The sequence below is a fragment of the Mytilus trossulus genome, chromosome 10, assembly GCF_036588685.1.
Source record: "Mytilus trossulus isolate FHL-02 chromosome 10, PNRI_Mtr1.1.1.hap1, whole genome shotgun sequence".
NCBI lineage: Eukaryota > Metazoa > Mollusca > Bivalvia > Mytilida > Mytilidae > Mytilus > Mytilus trossulus.
In genome coordinates, this window is record NC_086382.1 from 56,942,213 (window position 1) to 56,958,226 (window position 16,014).

Here is a 16,014-nt window from a genome sequence, read left to right on the forward strand (position 1 = left end):
GAACTAATCCAATAGGAGAACATCTAAGATTAGACATTGGTGGTTTACAAAAAGGACCTGCTATTCTTCCTAATGATATTTCAGATTCAATCTTAAATCTAGCTCCAACAGGATTTGACAAAACAGATTTTAAATGTTTTGATTCAAATGGAAACCTTGGTTCATGATAATTCAAACTAAATCCAAATTTAAATCCATTAAACAAAATTTGTTTGTCCTGTTTATTATGATAATCTTTTAACATTAACTGTAATTGTTTAATATTAATAGGTGAATATCCCATCTTCCAAATGTCATATCTATCCTTTGACAAATCTGAAAGAAAGGTTAATTTCAATTCATTTGATTAAATCTAGGTACTGAATACCTTGTGTTAAATGGTGGCCTATATCATTTTTGTTGAACAAATGAAGGCCTGTTTTGTCGAAACTGGTAAGACATTTGATGTCTATTTTGGTTAAAAATTGGTGGCCTCAATGATCCAAAATGAAAACCTGGTTACCTTGCAACCTGTCAAATCTAACACATGATAAGGCTGGATGTTTTAACGAACATTTCATACAGTTATGTCTATAAAAACACTGAGATTTCTGACAAAATCATTTAAAGTTGCAATCAAAACAAGGGTTTTTGTAAGTTAGCCTGATAAACTTTAGATAAGTTGTGCCTTGAGATCCCTTTGCAATGAATTTCAACCAACGAAAGCCATCAATCTTAGACCAAGACGGAGTGATTTAGTGATACACGTAATCTAAATTGTCTAATATACTGGTATACTCTGTCAAAAGGAGCATCTGATATAGCATCTCGTATGATTGGCTATATGTAAACAAGTATTGTGTTAAGCTAGCATGCTTTTGAAGAAGTATTCTAGAAAAAATTGCAAAAGCTTCAGTCCATTATTCAATGTTATTTATAGTATTAACCTTTGAAGGTTTATTGGAAAGGACAAGCATTCAATTTTCAACAGTAACACTTTGTTTCTGGTCCATATTGCTATTAAATTGACTATTTTGTCTGAGTAGATTACCAAAATCAGCATATTCAAAATTCCATTTTTTTTTTATTTGTTGAGAAACAATTATATCAACTTCATTAGCACATGTCATTAACATGGGACCAGTATTATTTAAAGTATTACCCGGTCCAGCCTGAACTGCCTTAGTTTTCAGCTGTTTCTGAGGTGGAGGCTGTTTAATGGGCTCAACAGGTTAATCTTCCTGCCGATTCTCTGACACAGCACGCCTTTTATTGCCACGTCTTCCTCTGTTGACCAATTGGACAACTTCCTCAGGGACGGGTTCCGATTCAGGTTCAGGTTCTTCATGAGGAGCAGGTTGTTGAACCCTAACGTCGTTGACCCTGGGCCGTAATCTCCGAAGATATTCATTCCTTCTCCTAGGTATTTTATAAAGGAAATCAATATTAGTATAATGTTTGTAAATATATAAAGATGTTCTAATTTATAAAACAGATTACATTGATGCTTCGGCTGCATGTAGATAAAGTCGTTAATTTAATAACTGTTCCGTACTTGAAATATGTATACAATTATAAATTAATGTTTATATAAGTACGTATCTTAAGACAGCTAGAAGTGTATAATAACCCGTAGTAATTTGGGTAGCAGTTGTAAATGCAATATCTTTGTAATAATTGGGCGTCCCATAACTTGATAACAGGTATGATATAAGTGTCAATTTATAATATCAAATTTAAAGACGGCTATATACATGTATGTACAATAATATCGAGCAAACTGAACAGCAGTTGATTTTATAATTAAATAAATGCCGTTACATTTAATAATCGGGCGTTCCGTAACTTGAATAAAAACACCATGTTAAAGAACTGAATTAAATGCAAATTAGAAGTCAATGAAATTAAACGGTAATAAACATACATATAACTGTAATATTGAATTGACATAAAACAATTCATGTATTTAATAGTGGACGTAAAAGGGTTAACAAAATTACGACCCCGTGCAAACACGTGTTAAATTTAAAGTTACCCGATTTACTTTATCGTTACAGGTTAAAAGTTTGCTCTTTAAATGTAAACCAAATTTTTAAACTGAATTTAAATCATAAAATAAAACGTATTTAAAGTATAATGAATAAACTAAATCAACTTATCTTATTAACGCTCTGGTCCTATCCTTGTGCAATCTTAAAAATACTCGTGGAATGAAAATTATATATATGGAAGTGTTTAACGACCTTGACTGGCTTTTCAGCCCTCGCACGGTCGGCTCGGTGCCCGAAGACGATTGGAGGCCGCCATCTTGGTTTTGGTGAGTTGATTTTACTTTTTGACTATTTTTGTTGTTTTCTTTACTTCACAACGGCTGCTTTCAGGGCCAGTTTGGTCAGCTTGGCAGCCCGCTAGCCTCGATGATGGAGTACTGGTAGAGGAATCGTGGACGTAGTTCTAACGATGACAGGGAGCGTTATCAGGATCAAAGCCGTGAGGCAGTGAAATGTAGGTCGTATCACCCAACAGCCTAGGATACAGCCCTCGGACGTTAATCGGCATGACACTCCCCATAATAGACAATGGTTTTGGAGGCATGTTAACGCGGGTACGCCAACTACTACGTCTCTCTGTACGGCATGGATTGGTTTCTATCATCTTAGTAGTATGTCGTTGACCATCTAGCAATAAACCCTCATCGAAGATAGCGGGTAAAGGAGAGCTGACCCAGCACGTCCGTTCAGCTGTAAGGACTGAGACGTGACTGTGATTCCAATGATGAATGAATGATGGATTGGAATGAAAATTTAGCGGGAGCACGTGCTTATATATGACCAAAGTCCACGAGGCGCTTCAAAGCATATTCTTTCGTATGTTTAACTATATGGTTGTAATTATGTAAATGGCAAAACGTAAATAATGGACTGACGTACGTTTGAAACACAATTATAAACAACTAAATGTATTTTTAATGCAATCAATCAATTTAATTATTAGATCATTAAATTTTAATAATGGTCATTTTGTCAAATCTCTTTTGTTACTTATTCTGACATCGGCCTTTTTTACCGGGCGTCATGCTGTGAGTTTGTATAATCTACATTGGCTAGAGGAATAGCGGAGGGGCTGAGATTTAAAAAAAAAACATGTTAAACCATTTCGCTTTTTTTATTGTGTCCGTCCAAAGTCAGGACCATGTGGTCTTGTTAATCTTGTATGATTTTTAATTTAAGTTTCTTTTATATATATTTCGGAGTTGAGTGTGACGTCCATTAATACTAAACTGGTACACACTTTTGTTTAGAGGTCAGCTGAAATACGCCTCCGGCGGGATTTTCTCGCTGTATTGAAGAGCAATTTGTGGTTTTCTGCTGTTTTCCGCACTCGGATCGGATTGTTGTCTCTATGAAACATTTCCTATTTCCATTCTCAATGTCAGACTGTCGATTTATCATTATTTGAGGGATTCTTATTTCCTTGAATATCTTGGGTAAAGGTATTTCGCGGATTTAATTGATCAACTAAGTACAAAACAATTATATATAATTAGTTTTTACGAAAATAAATAAATCGACGGTTACATACTAAGTCCATCCATTTGACTTACTTGTAGATCTTGCTTGTTGATTATTTTTACTTTTTAAACTTTATATCTAACTATTATAGTTTTAAACATTTGTATCTTCATTTTCTTTCGTTTCGTAATTTTTACAATGATAATTTAAGTCTTGGTAGATGTATGGCACGCCTGAACCACTTTAATAGATAATCTAAGATTATCTCAGATAAATTAGGTTTATCTGAGATAATCCCGGTTTATCTCACTTTTTTTCATTAAGCTCAGATAAACCGGGATTATCTCGATTTTTTTCAAATAATCCCGGTTTTTCTCACAATTTTAAGATAAACAGGGATTATCTGAGCTTAATGCATTTTTGAGATAATTCAATATTTTTCTCCAAATATTAGATAAATAATTATCTGGAGATAATCCGGGATTATCTGAAAACACTGAGAAAAACGATTATCTGGGGGAAAAAGAGAGACTCCGAATCAATAATTCGACCAATAGAAAGACACGACACATCGGTAAACAAGCGCCATTTTAAAAAAAACCAAAACATGTTGTAGTCGCCATGAATCGTCTCCAAAGATCTCATCAACCTACTGTAAGCAGTGTCTTAGATCGTATCAGTAACACTTTAAGAGGTATTAAAAGACAATATTCTGCCAACACATTGGAACCTGAAGCTGCACATAGACAAGTAGATGAGGTAAGTCGGTTAAATAATTGTTAATAGATAATTTGTCAGTGCCACAGTGGCTTCAGTGGTTTAAGTGGGTGTCATTGGGGTCTAGCATGATGCGGGATTTCCGATTTTTTGTAAGCGTAAAAATTAAAGTGTTGTGCCGTTAAATCTGGTTATGAAGCCGGACTAGCGGGACATGGGAAATTACAAAAAATGGAGAATTGCTTACCCAATAGTGATTTTTTAGTGAAAAGGTGGATACGGGAATCCAACGAAACAATGACCTGGATTAGAACCCCACTGAGACCCCTTTAAGTTATTTGATTTCGTGGTCTAGTGGTAATGACCGATGGCTACAGTGCTGAAGGTCTCGAGTTCGATTCTCACTCAAGGTGCTAAAAATACCAGAACATCAGAAGGGTAATTTTCAACCTCTCACACATCTCTGGAACCTAGACTGGAGTTTAAACTAGAATGGGTTCTTTGGGGGCTCGGATGGTCAAAGTTGTGTCCTTCTTTGACCTGGAAATCAATCTTCTGATATCTCTCTGGTTTGTCTGTTTCCACCGAGTGACCCGGTGGTTCTCTCCAAGTACTTCAGCTTCCTCCACCATAATAACAGACTTCCCGGTGTCCTACACGCTCCCTTGGGTGGTGTTGGGTGGGGATTGTTCTAGTTGTGGGATAATATTGTAAAGGCGTATCTCCATTAATCCTTAGGGAGCGTACATGGATCTGCTGTACCCTTGCAGTCAATCAGGGGGTGTGTCTCAATTGGCGGCATCTCGAGTACATTCATACATACAATGAATATTCAGTATTATTATAGTTTGATAATTTACAACAAGTATAAATCACGTATACATACATACATGTACATGACAGATACCAAATTTTCACATTATTGGTTCAAAATTTTCACAAAGCTTCAAATTTGCAATTTCTTGAATGAAAAATGCATGATAAAAACCAACTACCCATAACACTTTGGTTTTGTACATTTCATGAGCAGAAGATTATATAATTTAGTCAAATACAAACTTATAACCCCATCAAAGTATCATACTACACTTAAATTTCAAGAAATACAACAAAAAATTGACCAAAACAACTAATTTTTGCTAGAGTAATCTCCCCTTCCAATATTGATTTCCATAGGAAATCAAAAATGCTGATTTCGAGTTTTCCTCAAATTAGATTTTATCGGACTTTTTTCTGTGTATATAAAGGGCAAAAAATGCTACAGATAAGAACTAAATATTTTCTGATGCAATTAGTTTGAGGTTAAATCTTAGTTTGACTGGAATACATGTATAATGTTTTAATACATGTTTCAAAGGGACAATATACATGATTAGTTTAGCTAAAATGGATAAAAGTTCCATTGATATTACTTTTGTCTATATGTTTACTTTACTGTTGAAAGATATAACAGTTCACCAATTTTGATTTTGGGAGTTTTGGTCCCAACAGTTTCGGAATAATGGGCCCAACGGGTCCAAAATTAAACTTTGTTTGATTTCATCAAAAATTGAATAATTGGGGTTCTTTGATATACCGAATCTAACTGTGTATGTAGATTCTTAATTTTTGGTCCCGTTTTTAAATTGGTCTACAATAAGGTCCAAAGGGTCCAAAATTAAACTTAGTCTGATTTTAACAAAAATTGAATCCCTGGGGTTCTTTGATATGCTGAATCTAAAAATGTACTTAGATTTATTATTATTGGCCCAGTTTTCAAGTTGGCCCAAATCGGGGTCCAAATTAAACTTTGTTTGATTTCATCAAAAATTAAATAATTGGGGTTCTTTGATATGCCAAATCTTACTGTGTATGTAGATTCTTAATTTTTGGTCCCGTTTTAAAATTTGTCTACATTAAAGTCCAAAGGGTCCAAAATTAAACTAAGTTTGATTTTAACAAAAATTGAATTCTTGGGCCTCTTTGATATGCTGAATCTAAACATGTACTTAATGGGCCCAGTTTTCAAGTTGGTCCAAATCAGGATCCAAAAATATTATATTAAGTATTGTGCAATAGCAAGAAATTTTCATTTGCACAGTTATAAATTCAGTAATAGCAAGAAATCTTCAATTGCACAGTATTTTGCAATAGGAAGAAATCTTCAATTGCACAGTATTGTGCAATAGCAAATATTTTCAATTGCACAACAGCAATAAATATCTAATTGCATAATATTGTGCAATAGCAAGAAATTCCAATTGGAGTTATCTGTCTTTGTCCAGAATAGTAGTTGAATCAACTTAAATCATTGTTTTATACAATATACAATGTATATTCACTTTTACTACCAACTGATAGATTTAAACAATCTTTACCATTCAGTCATTGTCAGTGATAACAAGCATTTTTTTACATTTTAATATTTTATGATGTATTTAAATGAGTAGTAATTGTTGCAAACTTCATTAGAAATTTGAATTGAGATCAGTTTTGAAATAAGGGAAAGGGGGATGTGAAAAAAAATTGGGGGGGGGGTCAATTTTTTTCATTTCAGATTTCATAAATAAAAAGAAAATTTCTTCAAACATTTTTTTGAGAGGATTAATATTCAACAGCATAGTGAATTGCTCAAAGGCAAAATTTTTAAGTTCATTAGACCACATTCATTCTGTGTCAGAAACCTATGCTGTGTCAACTATTTAATCACAATCCAAATTAGGGCTGAATCCAGCTTGAATGTTGTGTTCATACTTGCCCAAACCGTTCAGGGTTCAACCTCTGCGATCGTATAAAGCTGCGCCCTGCGGAGCATCTGGTTACATATAAATTAAAGACACTGTGCACGTGACTATCAGGACTACTACTAACATGTGTCTGGTTTTTTTCTCAGAAAAGAATTTAATGCACTACAATGTACATATTTGTTTATATTTAAGGTACTTCGCAACTTAACAAGATTGGAAGGCAGTGATTCTCTACCAGATGCAGACTTAAAGAGAGCTATCAGATCAGTTAAAGAATTTAAAGAAATTTTACCACACCAAAAGGAAACATCCGAAGAACCAGAGCTAAACAGATATGGTAAGTTTACATGTACTTTTATTAACTGTGACTTATGATGTTCCATACCACAAAGGGAAAGGTTGGGATTTAGTTTTGGGGTAATGACATTAAGGGGGCTTGACACTCATACCACATGACATCTTCTTATATATATCTAATAGGGTGTGTTGTAGTGTATGGATATATTAAAAACTGTACCACAAAGTTCCATTTCACAAAGGGAAAACACAAATTAAGTTTTGTCATGTTTGTGGTAATGCCCCCAAGGTCTGATGAGGATTCATTTTTTTTTCTTATAAATTTTTGAAATTGCTGAAAAGCACCATTTTGCACTACACATCAGAATGCATCGAGTATGAAGGTTAGTATAGAATCTTTGGTTAGCATGATCGTCACATGAAGCGTGAATTCATTTTGTCAAGCCTTCAACTTTTGTGGAAAAAGCCAATATACATTGTATAAGGATCCTACATTTAATATGGTGGTAGTGGCAGCCACAAATATTCATGCTGTGGTTAATGTTTTTAAAATTTTAATAACTTTCTTTTACTATCCTGATTTCACTTCCTAACTTGGACAGCTTCATTAGCTCACTGGTTATGCCATCACTTGACCCATTATTTTGTGTCAGAAACCTATAATGTGTCAAAAATTTGATCACAATCCAAATCATACATTATCAAGCTTAAATTAATAAATATTCAATTTGGCAAACTGTTTAAGAATTTGTACATGACAAATTAATTTTTGAGTTATTTTTCTGTGTACTTATAGGCCAAACCATACCAAACCAGTTTGGTAAAGGTAGAAACCAGCTAGACATTGACATGACAAAGTTTCAACAGCTTCTACAACTTGGGTTTACTCAGTGTTCTCCCCAGGCCCTTAAAGGACCACGGTCCCGCGATGTATAATTTTCTACCGCGGTGGTATCGTTCTTGCCGCGATGTATAATTTTTCTCCGTGGTGCTAAAGTTTTCGGTAAAAAAATCGTATTAAAATCGGTAAAGTTTCAGATGATTTCAACTTTCAGTGAGGGTTAAAATTATACAAGAAAATTGACCAGTTCTAACCAGTTTAATCCAGTATAGACAAGTAGATTGTTTACACCACGTGATCGATTTACCTGTTGAAGTTAACCTTGTTGATGATTGTATTTAATCGATGTACATGATTCTCTTGTGTTTAAATTAATTAAGAGATCATAATTTTAATATCAGACTTGTAATAGGGGACAAGCAGACATTTGTTAATGAACTCTATTACGCCAGTCTTTAGTCAAAATAATTTGCCTGTTAGAAATTAATTGTGGAGTTACTTCCCCTGATTTTTCTTGTAACAAATAAATGCTCCTCACATAGAATTTTTCATTGAAAATTAATATAAAGTATAAATTGAATGCAAAATTATATTAGAATGTTACATTAAGGATAAAAACTTTCTTAGAACATACCAACAAAAATGTTTTGCAAATCATTTTAGAGAATCATACCTTTATTGATACACAGACATTTTATATTAAGTTGGTAGGTTTTTCAAAAAAAATAATAGCAGACAGGCTTTAAGCCTGAATGTATGAGTATTGTATAATATAAAATTACTATTACATTTAAAACAAAGTATTAGAACTAAAAAGGAAATTAGAGTAATAAATAATGTGCAAGAGATATTAAATAAATATTTTGATGTTAAAAAGAATGGAAAATAGTTTATAATTTACTGAAGGTTCTGTATCAAAAATTAATCTAGTTCAAAGATCATTGTTATGGTCAAATCTAACATGGGGAATGTGTAGTGTAACTACAAGTATTGGGACAAAATGGCTTGATCAAAATAAAAGAAGTGACTTTAGTTTAAAGACTAATTGTGCTTTCTTTTCTTTTTCAAAGATATTAAAGTAAACAAACTGTTTAATTGATTTAGTTTTTCTATCAATAATGTTCTAACCCAAAGTCTATATAACACAGTACCACAGTAAACAAAATAAAGGCAAAAAGGTAATGACAAAAACTAACAAGAAAAAAATAAGCGACGCAACGCAACACAAAATATTATAAAATTCATTTCGTCACGCGTTACCCTGGTGCTATCCAAAAATCCTGGGGAGAACACTGGTTTACTGTTAAACAGATTGCTGAAGATGGACTTCTTGGTGGTGTTATACATGTTAACACGCTGTATCGTAAACTAAAAGAAAACAACATACAGATAAGATCCTCCTACTCAAACATGCCAGATGATGAGCTTCAGGGATTAATCTCAGATTATAATAGAGATCATCCAAATGCAGGTTAGTATTATAGTTTTGTATACTGTTTATACTTATGAGAGGTAAGTTTATCAGATAAAAGGTATGTGATTGAAGCAAATCCACAAAAAAAAACTATGACTCAGTATTGAAGGCCATACTACAACATATAATTGATATCTTCAACAACATTGTGTTTTGATGGAACATTGCCTACTTCCACTCATGCCACTTCTTTTTATTTCGACTTGAGTTAGCTACATTTTGTACCACTTAAAACATGTGGCAAACTTTCAAACTTATATAGTATTACATGTATTATGGAACTCTCATCATAAAAGTTTTGTTGAGCCAATGCATTAACAGTAAGATATATAAAGATTAAAACATGGTCTTTTCCATATTAGTCTGGGTATCATCCTGAGATCCCAATATGAGCCCGAGACAGAGTCAAGGTGCCGATATTGGTCGAGGGATGATACCCAGGCTGATATGAAAAAGGCCATGTATTAATCACTTTATTATATACTTCCGACAATAGTTTTATGTAAGGCAAATAGACAAACCCAATAACTAAAACAGTCAAAAACTTTATAAAGAAGTTAAATTATGAATCAAATATACTATAACTGTCAACCAACAGCATCACTACCTCCATATATATGTATGGTAACATTTCTTACAGAGGCATTTTGAAACATTGAAAATTTGGAAGAGTTTTATGGTCAATATTACTCTCATGTTTGTTGTACTATAAAATGATTCATAATTGTCAATGGCATTTGTTAGCAAGTACTAAACTATCCTCACAAAAGTTTTGGTAAGTTTTGACATCGTCATAAAAAATATCTGATGTCAAAATGGAAAAGTAAACAATGGATACCAGAAACACCTGAAGTAACTTGCACGAGCGGCACTATTACGGGTTATGTGCACGAGATGCTCCTGATATATGGGTTATTCTAACATGATGTCTTTCAAACGCTTTGAGTACACACCCGTGGTAAAATTTGAATATATTGCATGGGCTGTTCCGATCGTACTCCCAGGTCATATGCTTTTTTATGAATGAGTTTTGCGAGCTCATAAAACGATGACGTTAGAATATGACCATTTTACGGGAAACTACACGCTTTTAAATCCGAAAATCATCACAACATGGAAACGTAAACACACGATGCTAAGATGTGTTATAAGCCACATTTGTTTAAAAATTTAAGACATATAAGTACATTATCATTTGAATTAATTAAAAACTATCTATATATGTTATTTTAAATAGTTTAAGCATGTCACTTATTCAGTTTGCTCCGTTCTTTTACACCAATTTAATAGTGCGTTTATTTATGGGAATGGAAAATGTTTGCCTCCACCTAGAGCGCTTCGATCCAAAAGAATTGCTGTATTTGACCTATTAGAATCGAAATAATTCATGGGGGCTTGAATATATCTAGATTTTACCACAGGTTGTCCCTTTATGCCAATATTTTACCCATCGCTATCTCTCAGGGAAAAATATTTGTCATAAAGGGCCAACCTGTGGTAAAATCACGATATATTCAAGCCCCCATGAATTATTTCTTATCAGCCTTGGTGGGAAATTATGGCTTGTGTACTTCCGCTCATTACACATATGCAAAAGCTATCATATCAATGCTAAGTATATGATAAATAACATTATCTTCAATTTGCATGCTCAAATTAAATAACATTGATTTATTAATACTGGTTAAAGATTAGACTTTCTATTTCGCCTTGTTCAATGTTGTAAAAGTAATTTAATAAAGGTGTAATGCATTGTAGTACTGCATTAGTTTCATTTGACAATGTAATAGCAAAAAAGTATGTAAAACCCTTTTACTCTTTATTTAGGTGCTTTAGAGGTCCAAGCCTATTTAAAAACTAAAGGAGTAAATGTTCAGCGTCAGAAATGCAGAGACATATTAGGCAGAGTAGACTCACTTGGAACTGCTACAAGATGGTCATGTACTATTCAAAGGCGTCAATACAGTGTCCCCACTGCAAACTCAGTTTGGCATGTTGACACTCATCATTCACTCATCAGGTTGGTATTGATTATCATGATTATAACTGTGGCTTCTGAATAGATATCTTATGTGCATGTACATTTACATGCAGATATAGGTTAACAGTTTCAAGATTTAATTATATAAATAGTGATTTAGTGTGAAGGTCTCCGAAGCATGACATGTGAATCGCTATATAGTCCCATCGAAAATATATATTTAACATAGACCATTTTTCAAGGATTTAAAAAAAAAACGTTCTTGTTCCTTGTTCCTGCTGTACTTTTACATGTAGGTTCATAGGCTGATCCAGAGGGGCCCTGACCCCTTGCCCTTTTTGGGAAAAAATTATGGTGGATTATTTAGGGAATCACTAAAAGTACAGAAAAACATTTAAGGAATGACTGCAATATCTTTTCTGTCTATGAAGAATTAACATAAAGAATTTGGTGCACACTGAACAACATGCATAGCGGGTTTTTTAACAGTGTGCACCACATTTTTATGCCCCACCTACGATAGTAGAGGGGCATTATGTTTTCTGGTCTGTGCCTCCGTTCGTTCGTCCCGCTCCAGGTTAAAGTTTTTGGTCGAGGCAGTTTTTGATGAAGCTGAAGTCCAATCAACTTGAAACTTAGTACACTTGTTGCTTGTGATATGATCTTTCTAATTTTAATGCCAAATTAGATTTTGTTTACCCAATTTCACGGTCGATTGAACATGGAAAATGATAGTGTGAGTGGGGCATCCATGTACTTAGGACACATTCTTGTTTTATGTTATTTCGAATAGACAGAAAAAATATTAGTCATTTCTTATAATTTAATTCTAAATTCCATTTTAAACCGTAGAAAACCATGAAAAACGTTGATGACGTCACGGTCACATGACTAAATTATGTCTATGGGCTCAAAACAAAATAATGTCAGCCAATCAGAAGAAGTGTTACATCCAAAATTAAACTATATAGAAATACATAAAAAAAATTGTTTATCTTTTTTCGGAGATTAACACTATGTACATTCTTGAGATATTTTTCCTGCATGTTTACATGTTACCCCCATTATAAGAGAAATGAAAGTTTGCAATATTTTTTATTTAATGTTTTTAATTTTTCAGATGGGGCATAATTGTGCATGGCGGTATTGATGGTCACTCAAGACTCATTCCATTCCTAAGGGCTTCAACTTTCAACACATCAAAGGCTGCTGCATGCTTTTTTGTTCAGGGTGTGAAGAACTATGGGGTACCCAGCAGAATACGTGCTGACCACGGTACAGAATATGCAGACACTGGGCGGTTCATGATTTCAGTAAACGGTGAGGGAAGAGGAAGCTTCATGACTGGGCCTTCTGTCCACAATCAAAGAATAGAAAGGTTATGGCATGACATATTTATTAAAGTCCTTGATGTTTTCTACAAACTATTTTGTCTTATGGAAGAACAGAATATTCTTAACACCACAAACAGTATCCACAGATGGGTCTTGCAGTATGTTTTCGTACCACGTATTGACTTTGCTTTAAGAGAGTGGATGAATACCCACAATAACCATAAGATCAGAACTGAGGGTAACAAAACACCAAATATGATGTGGTTCAAATCACTTTTACTAGGGAATCCAGAAAAGAACACCAGCATCCGCAACATAGAGAATCCACCTGATGAGCGTGTTGATGAGGTCATTCAAACTCTAAACCTTGAACTTAATGGAACAATCTTCTTAAAACCAAGAGACAACTGCCCATTAATAGAAGATGAATTCACGGAATTAAGGAATACCATTGACATAACAAAATATTCAGTATCACATGGACTAGATGTGTTTAGAGATGTTATGCTCCATGTTATGTCTAAACAAACTTAAACACTGTACTTTTTCATATACAATGTATAACTGTGAATGTAATATTAAAAGTATAAGCTTCTATATAAATGCAATATTTGATATAGGACTAATCTCCTTCTTTTGTATTAAAGCATATATTTACTGAGATTCAGTGCAAATGTATATTCTGTGTGCAAATTGCATGGTTCCTCCATCAAGTTCTAAAAAAATCCTATTTAATTGGTGAGATTAAATTATTTTTGAGCAATGATATCAGTATGTATTCCTTGACATCTTTAACCCTGGCATACCAAGAATTATGTGTTTTAAGGAACAGAATATGAAGTGTATGATCTAAGCTGTCAGTCTCTCTTATTTGTGGGGATACTGTGATAAATGAATTCCTGCTTTTTTTTTCTCTTTCAAATCTATAGTTTAAATCCTAGTATGCAGAATAAGGCCCTTAACCTTACTGCTAATAATAATTTTGTATACAGCCTGAAACACAGAGCAAAAACCCACACTTTATACTTAGCTTTGAATCATTCCACAGTGTGTCCGGATAGGGAACAGGCACAGGCATTAATGGAAGGGTAAACAAAATGAGTGCCAAACCCTACCTTAAACTGTACAAGTGGTGTTATGACAGTAGGTGAAAATAAGTTGAAAAAGGCTCAGATAAACGCCCTTTTAGTTTTAGTTGAGCCTGCATTTTTTGTCCATATCTCAGATACTATAAGCAATAGGTCTAGTACATCCAGTGTATATAAGGTGTACATGTCCAATTGGCAGGTGTCATCTAACTTTGACCCTATTTTTGTGTTTGTGGTCTTTTTCTTAAACTATAAGCAATAGATCAACTATATTTGTTGTATGGATGAATTGTTAGCTGTACATGTCTGCCTGGCATTGTAAATCTGACCTTGGACCTCATTGGTTCATGGGTCAATACTTAGTTTTCTTGGTCACTGTAAAGTTTATGTGACAGTTGTGATGAAGCTTTATAATAAGAACTATCAACATGATATTAATGATTAGTGGAGAAGGCGAGACATTACAGTGTGTGAACTATTGTTATACATTTCCACTTGTTCATAATAATTTTCATAAATCAAAACCTAACCAATATTATCAAAAATATAGATATCCTAAACAGTCCAATAAATCCTAACTACTTGCAATACCAAAATAAAGTCCTGACAGGTGATAGAACCATTTATAAAGAATACAGCTATGTAGATTTCATATTTTGTTCTTTTTTATTTTGGCATTATCTTAATTGGGAAAAGCTACATTTGTGCATTCAAAAAGCATATATATATACATGTATATACATGGTTGAAATTTTATTCAAGTCAACATGAGTTAGAGTATTGCATTTGATTTTCCATATAAAATACAATAAATTGTATACTATAAATCAAGTTGTTTTTTAACTATCTAAGTGTATCTTTATTGTGTATGTAATTTCTATGTATTCATGCTAATAAATGTTCTTTTTCTTTATACTTGTATTCTCAATATGCCCCGTGTGACCCTGAGTTGGTATTAAATTATATCTTATCTTTTATATAAACGGATAATTTCCTATTCTTATTCTATATATAACATATTTGAATATTAGGTTGTTTTGAAGTTGAGAACTTTTGTTTCTAAATTTGGTCAATGGTCAGAGATGGAACAACTTGATACTTCATACCCTTTATACAAATACAAATTTCATGTGTTTAATGTCTGTTGTCCTTGACCTCATATTTATAGTTCAGTGACTGAGACTTATGAGGAAAAAGATAACTACATGCATATCTTGCAAATTGCACATGTTTTTACAGTGGGTTTCACCAAGTTGACAATTTGTGAATAGAGATATCACTTGTGGTATTATAGGTTTTATACTACAACCACTAGTTCTACTTTACTTGATGTGAGTCTTAATTGTTCATTATGTTTTATTCCACCTGGTTCTAAATTTGTGTTGCCTGAGACTTTCGCAAAAGTGAGACAGCTTGATTCTACATTATGTATACTTTGGACATATTCTTGTTCTATTTGTAAAGGGCATAACTCTATAATTGTAAAACAATCACGGTTATGAGTATTGTGTTTTCTTTGGATTCAGTATTATTGTTTGGATACAAATTATAATGGACTTTGTGGGTACACAAATGACATATTACCAAAAAAAAAAAACACTCTCAAATGCAAATCACATTCGGTGGATACATGAAAAATAAAATGTAGTTACAGGTCTAGCTATCAATGCAGAGCTTTGACAGATGCCTGTAGAAATCTATAAATGGTCAGTATTTGAATAATTTTCAAGACATAACCAATAACATGATTGAAAGACAAAACAATTAACAACTTCTACATTTTCTTTGTTCAGTTGACCGTGATATTGGGGTGAAAACTCTAATTTGGCATTAAAATTAGAAAATCATACCATAGAGAACATGTGTACTAACTTTCAAGTTTATTGGACTTCAACTTCACCAAAAACTACCTTGACCAAAAACTTTAACTTGAAGTGGGGCAAATGAACAGCCCCACAGACCAGAAAAACATAATGCCACATTACTATCGTAAAAAAACAGACACTAGTGTCAGCAACAAATGACAAGCAAAATAAAAGGTCACACTGTTATGAAAAAGAACTGG

The 16,014-nt window shown here is 33.5% G+C and overlaps 2 protein-coding genes across 2 annotated transcripts; both read left to right on the forward strand.

Annotated features, from left to right (window-relative positions):
* The first annotated feature begins 4,037 nt into the window (after positions 1-4,037).
* Positions 4,038-8,167, forward strand: LOC134688017 (uncharacterized). Its single transcript, XM_063548483.1, has 3 exons — positions 4,038-4,250; positions 7,127-7,271; positions 8,028-8,167. Exons 1-3 carry the CDS (start codon positions 4,113-4,115, stop codon positions 8,165-8,167), a joined length of 423 nt encoding a protein of 140 aa, XP_063404553.1. The 5' UTR covers positions 4,038-4,112.
* A 1,204-nt stretch (positions 8,168-9,371) lies between these two features.
* LOC134688224 (uncharacterized) lies at positions 9,372-14,861 on the forward strand. The gene is made up of 3 exons (XM_063548709.1): positions 9,372-9,543; positions 11,374-11,566; positions 12,648-14,861. The coding sequence occupies exons 1-3, from the start codon at positions 9,483-9,485 to the stop codon at positions 13,393-13,395; spliced, it is 1,002 nt and encodes a 333-aa protein (XP_063404779.1). The 5' UTR covers positions 9,372-9,482; the 3' UTR covers positions 13,396-14,861.
* Positions 14,862-16,014: the final 1,153 nt, after the last annotated feature.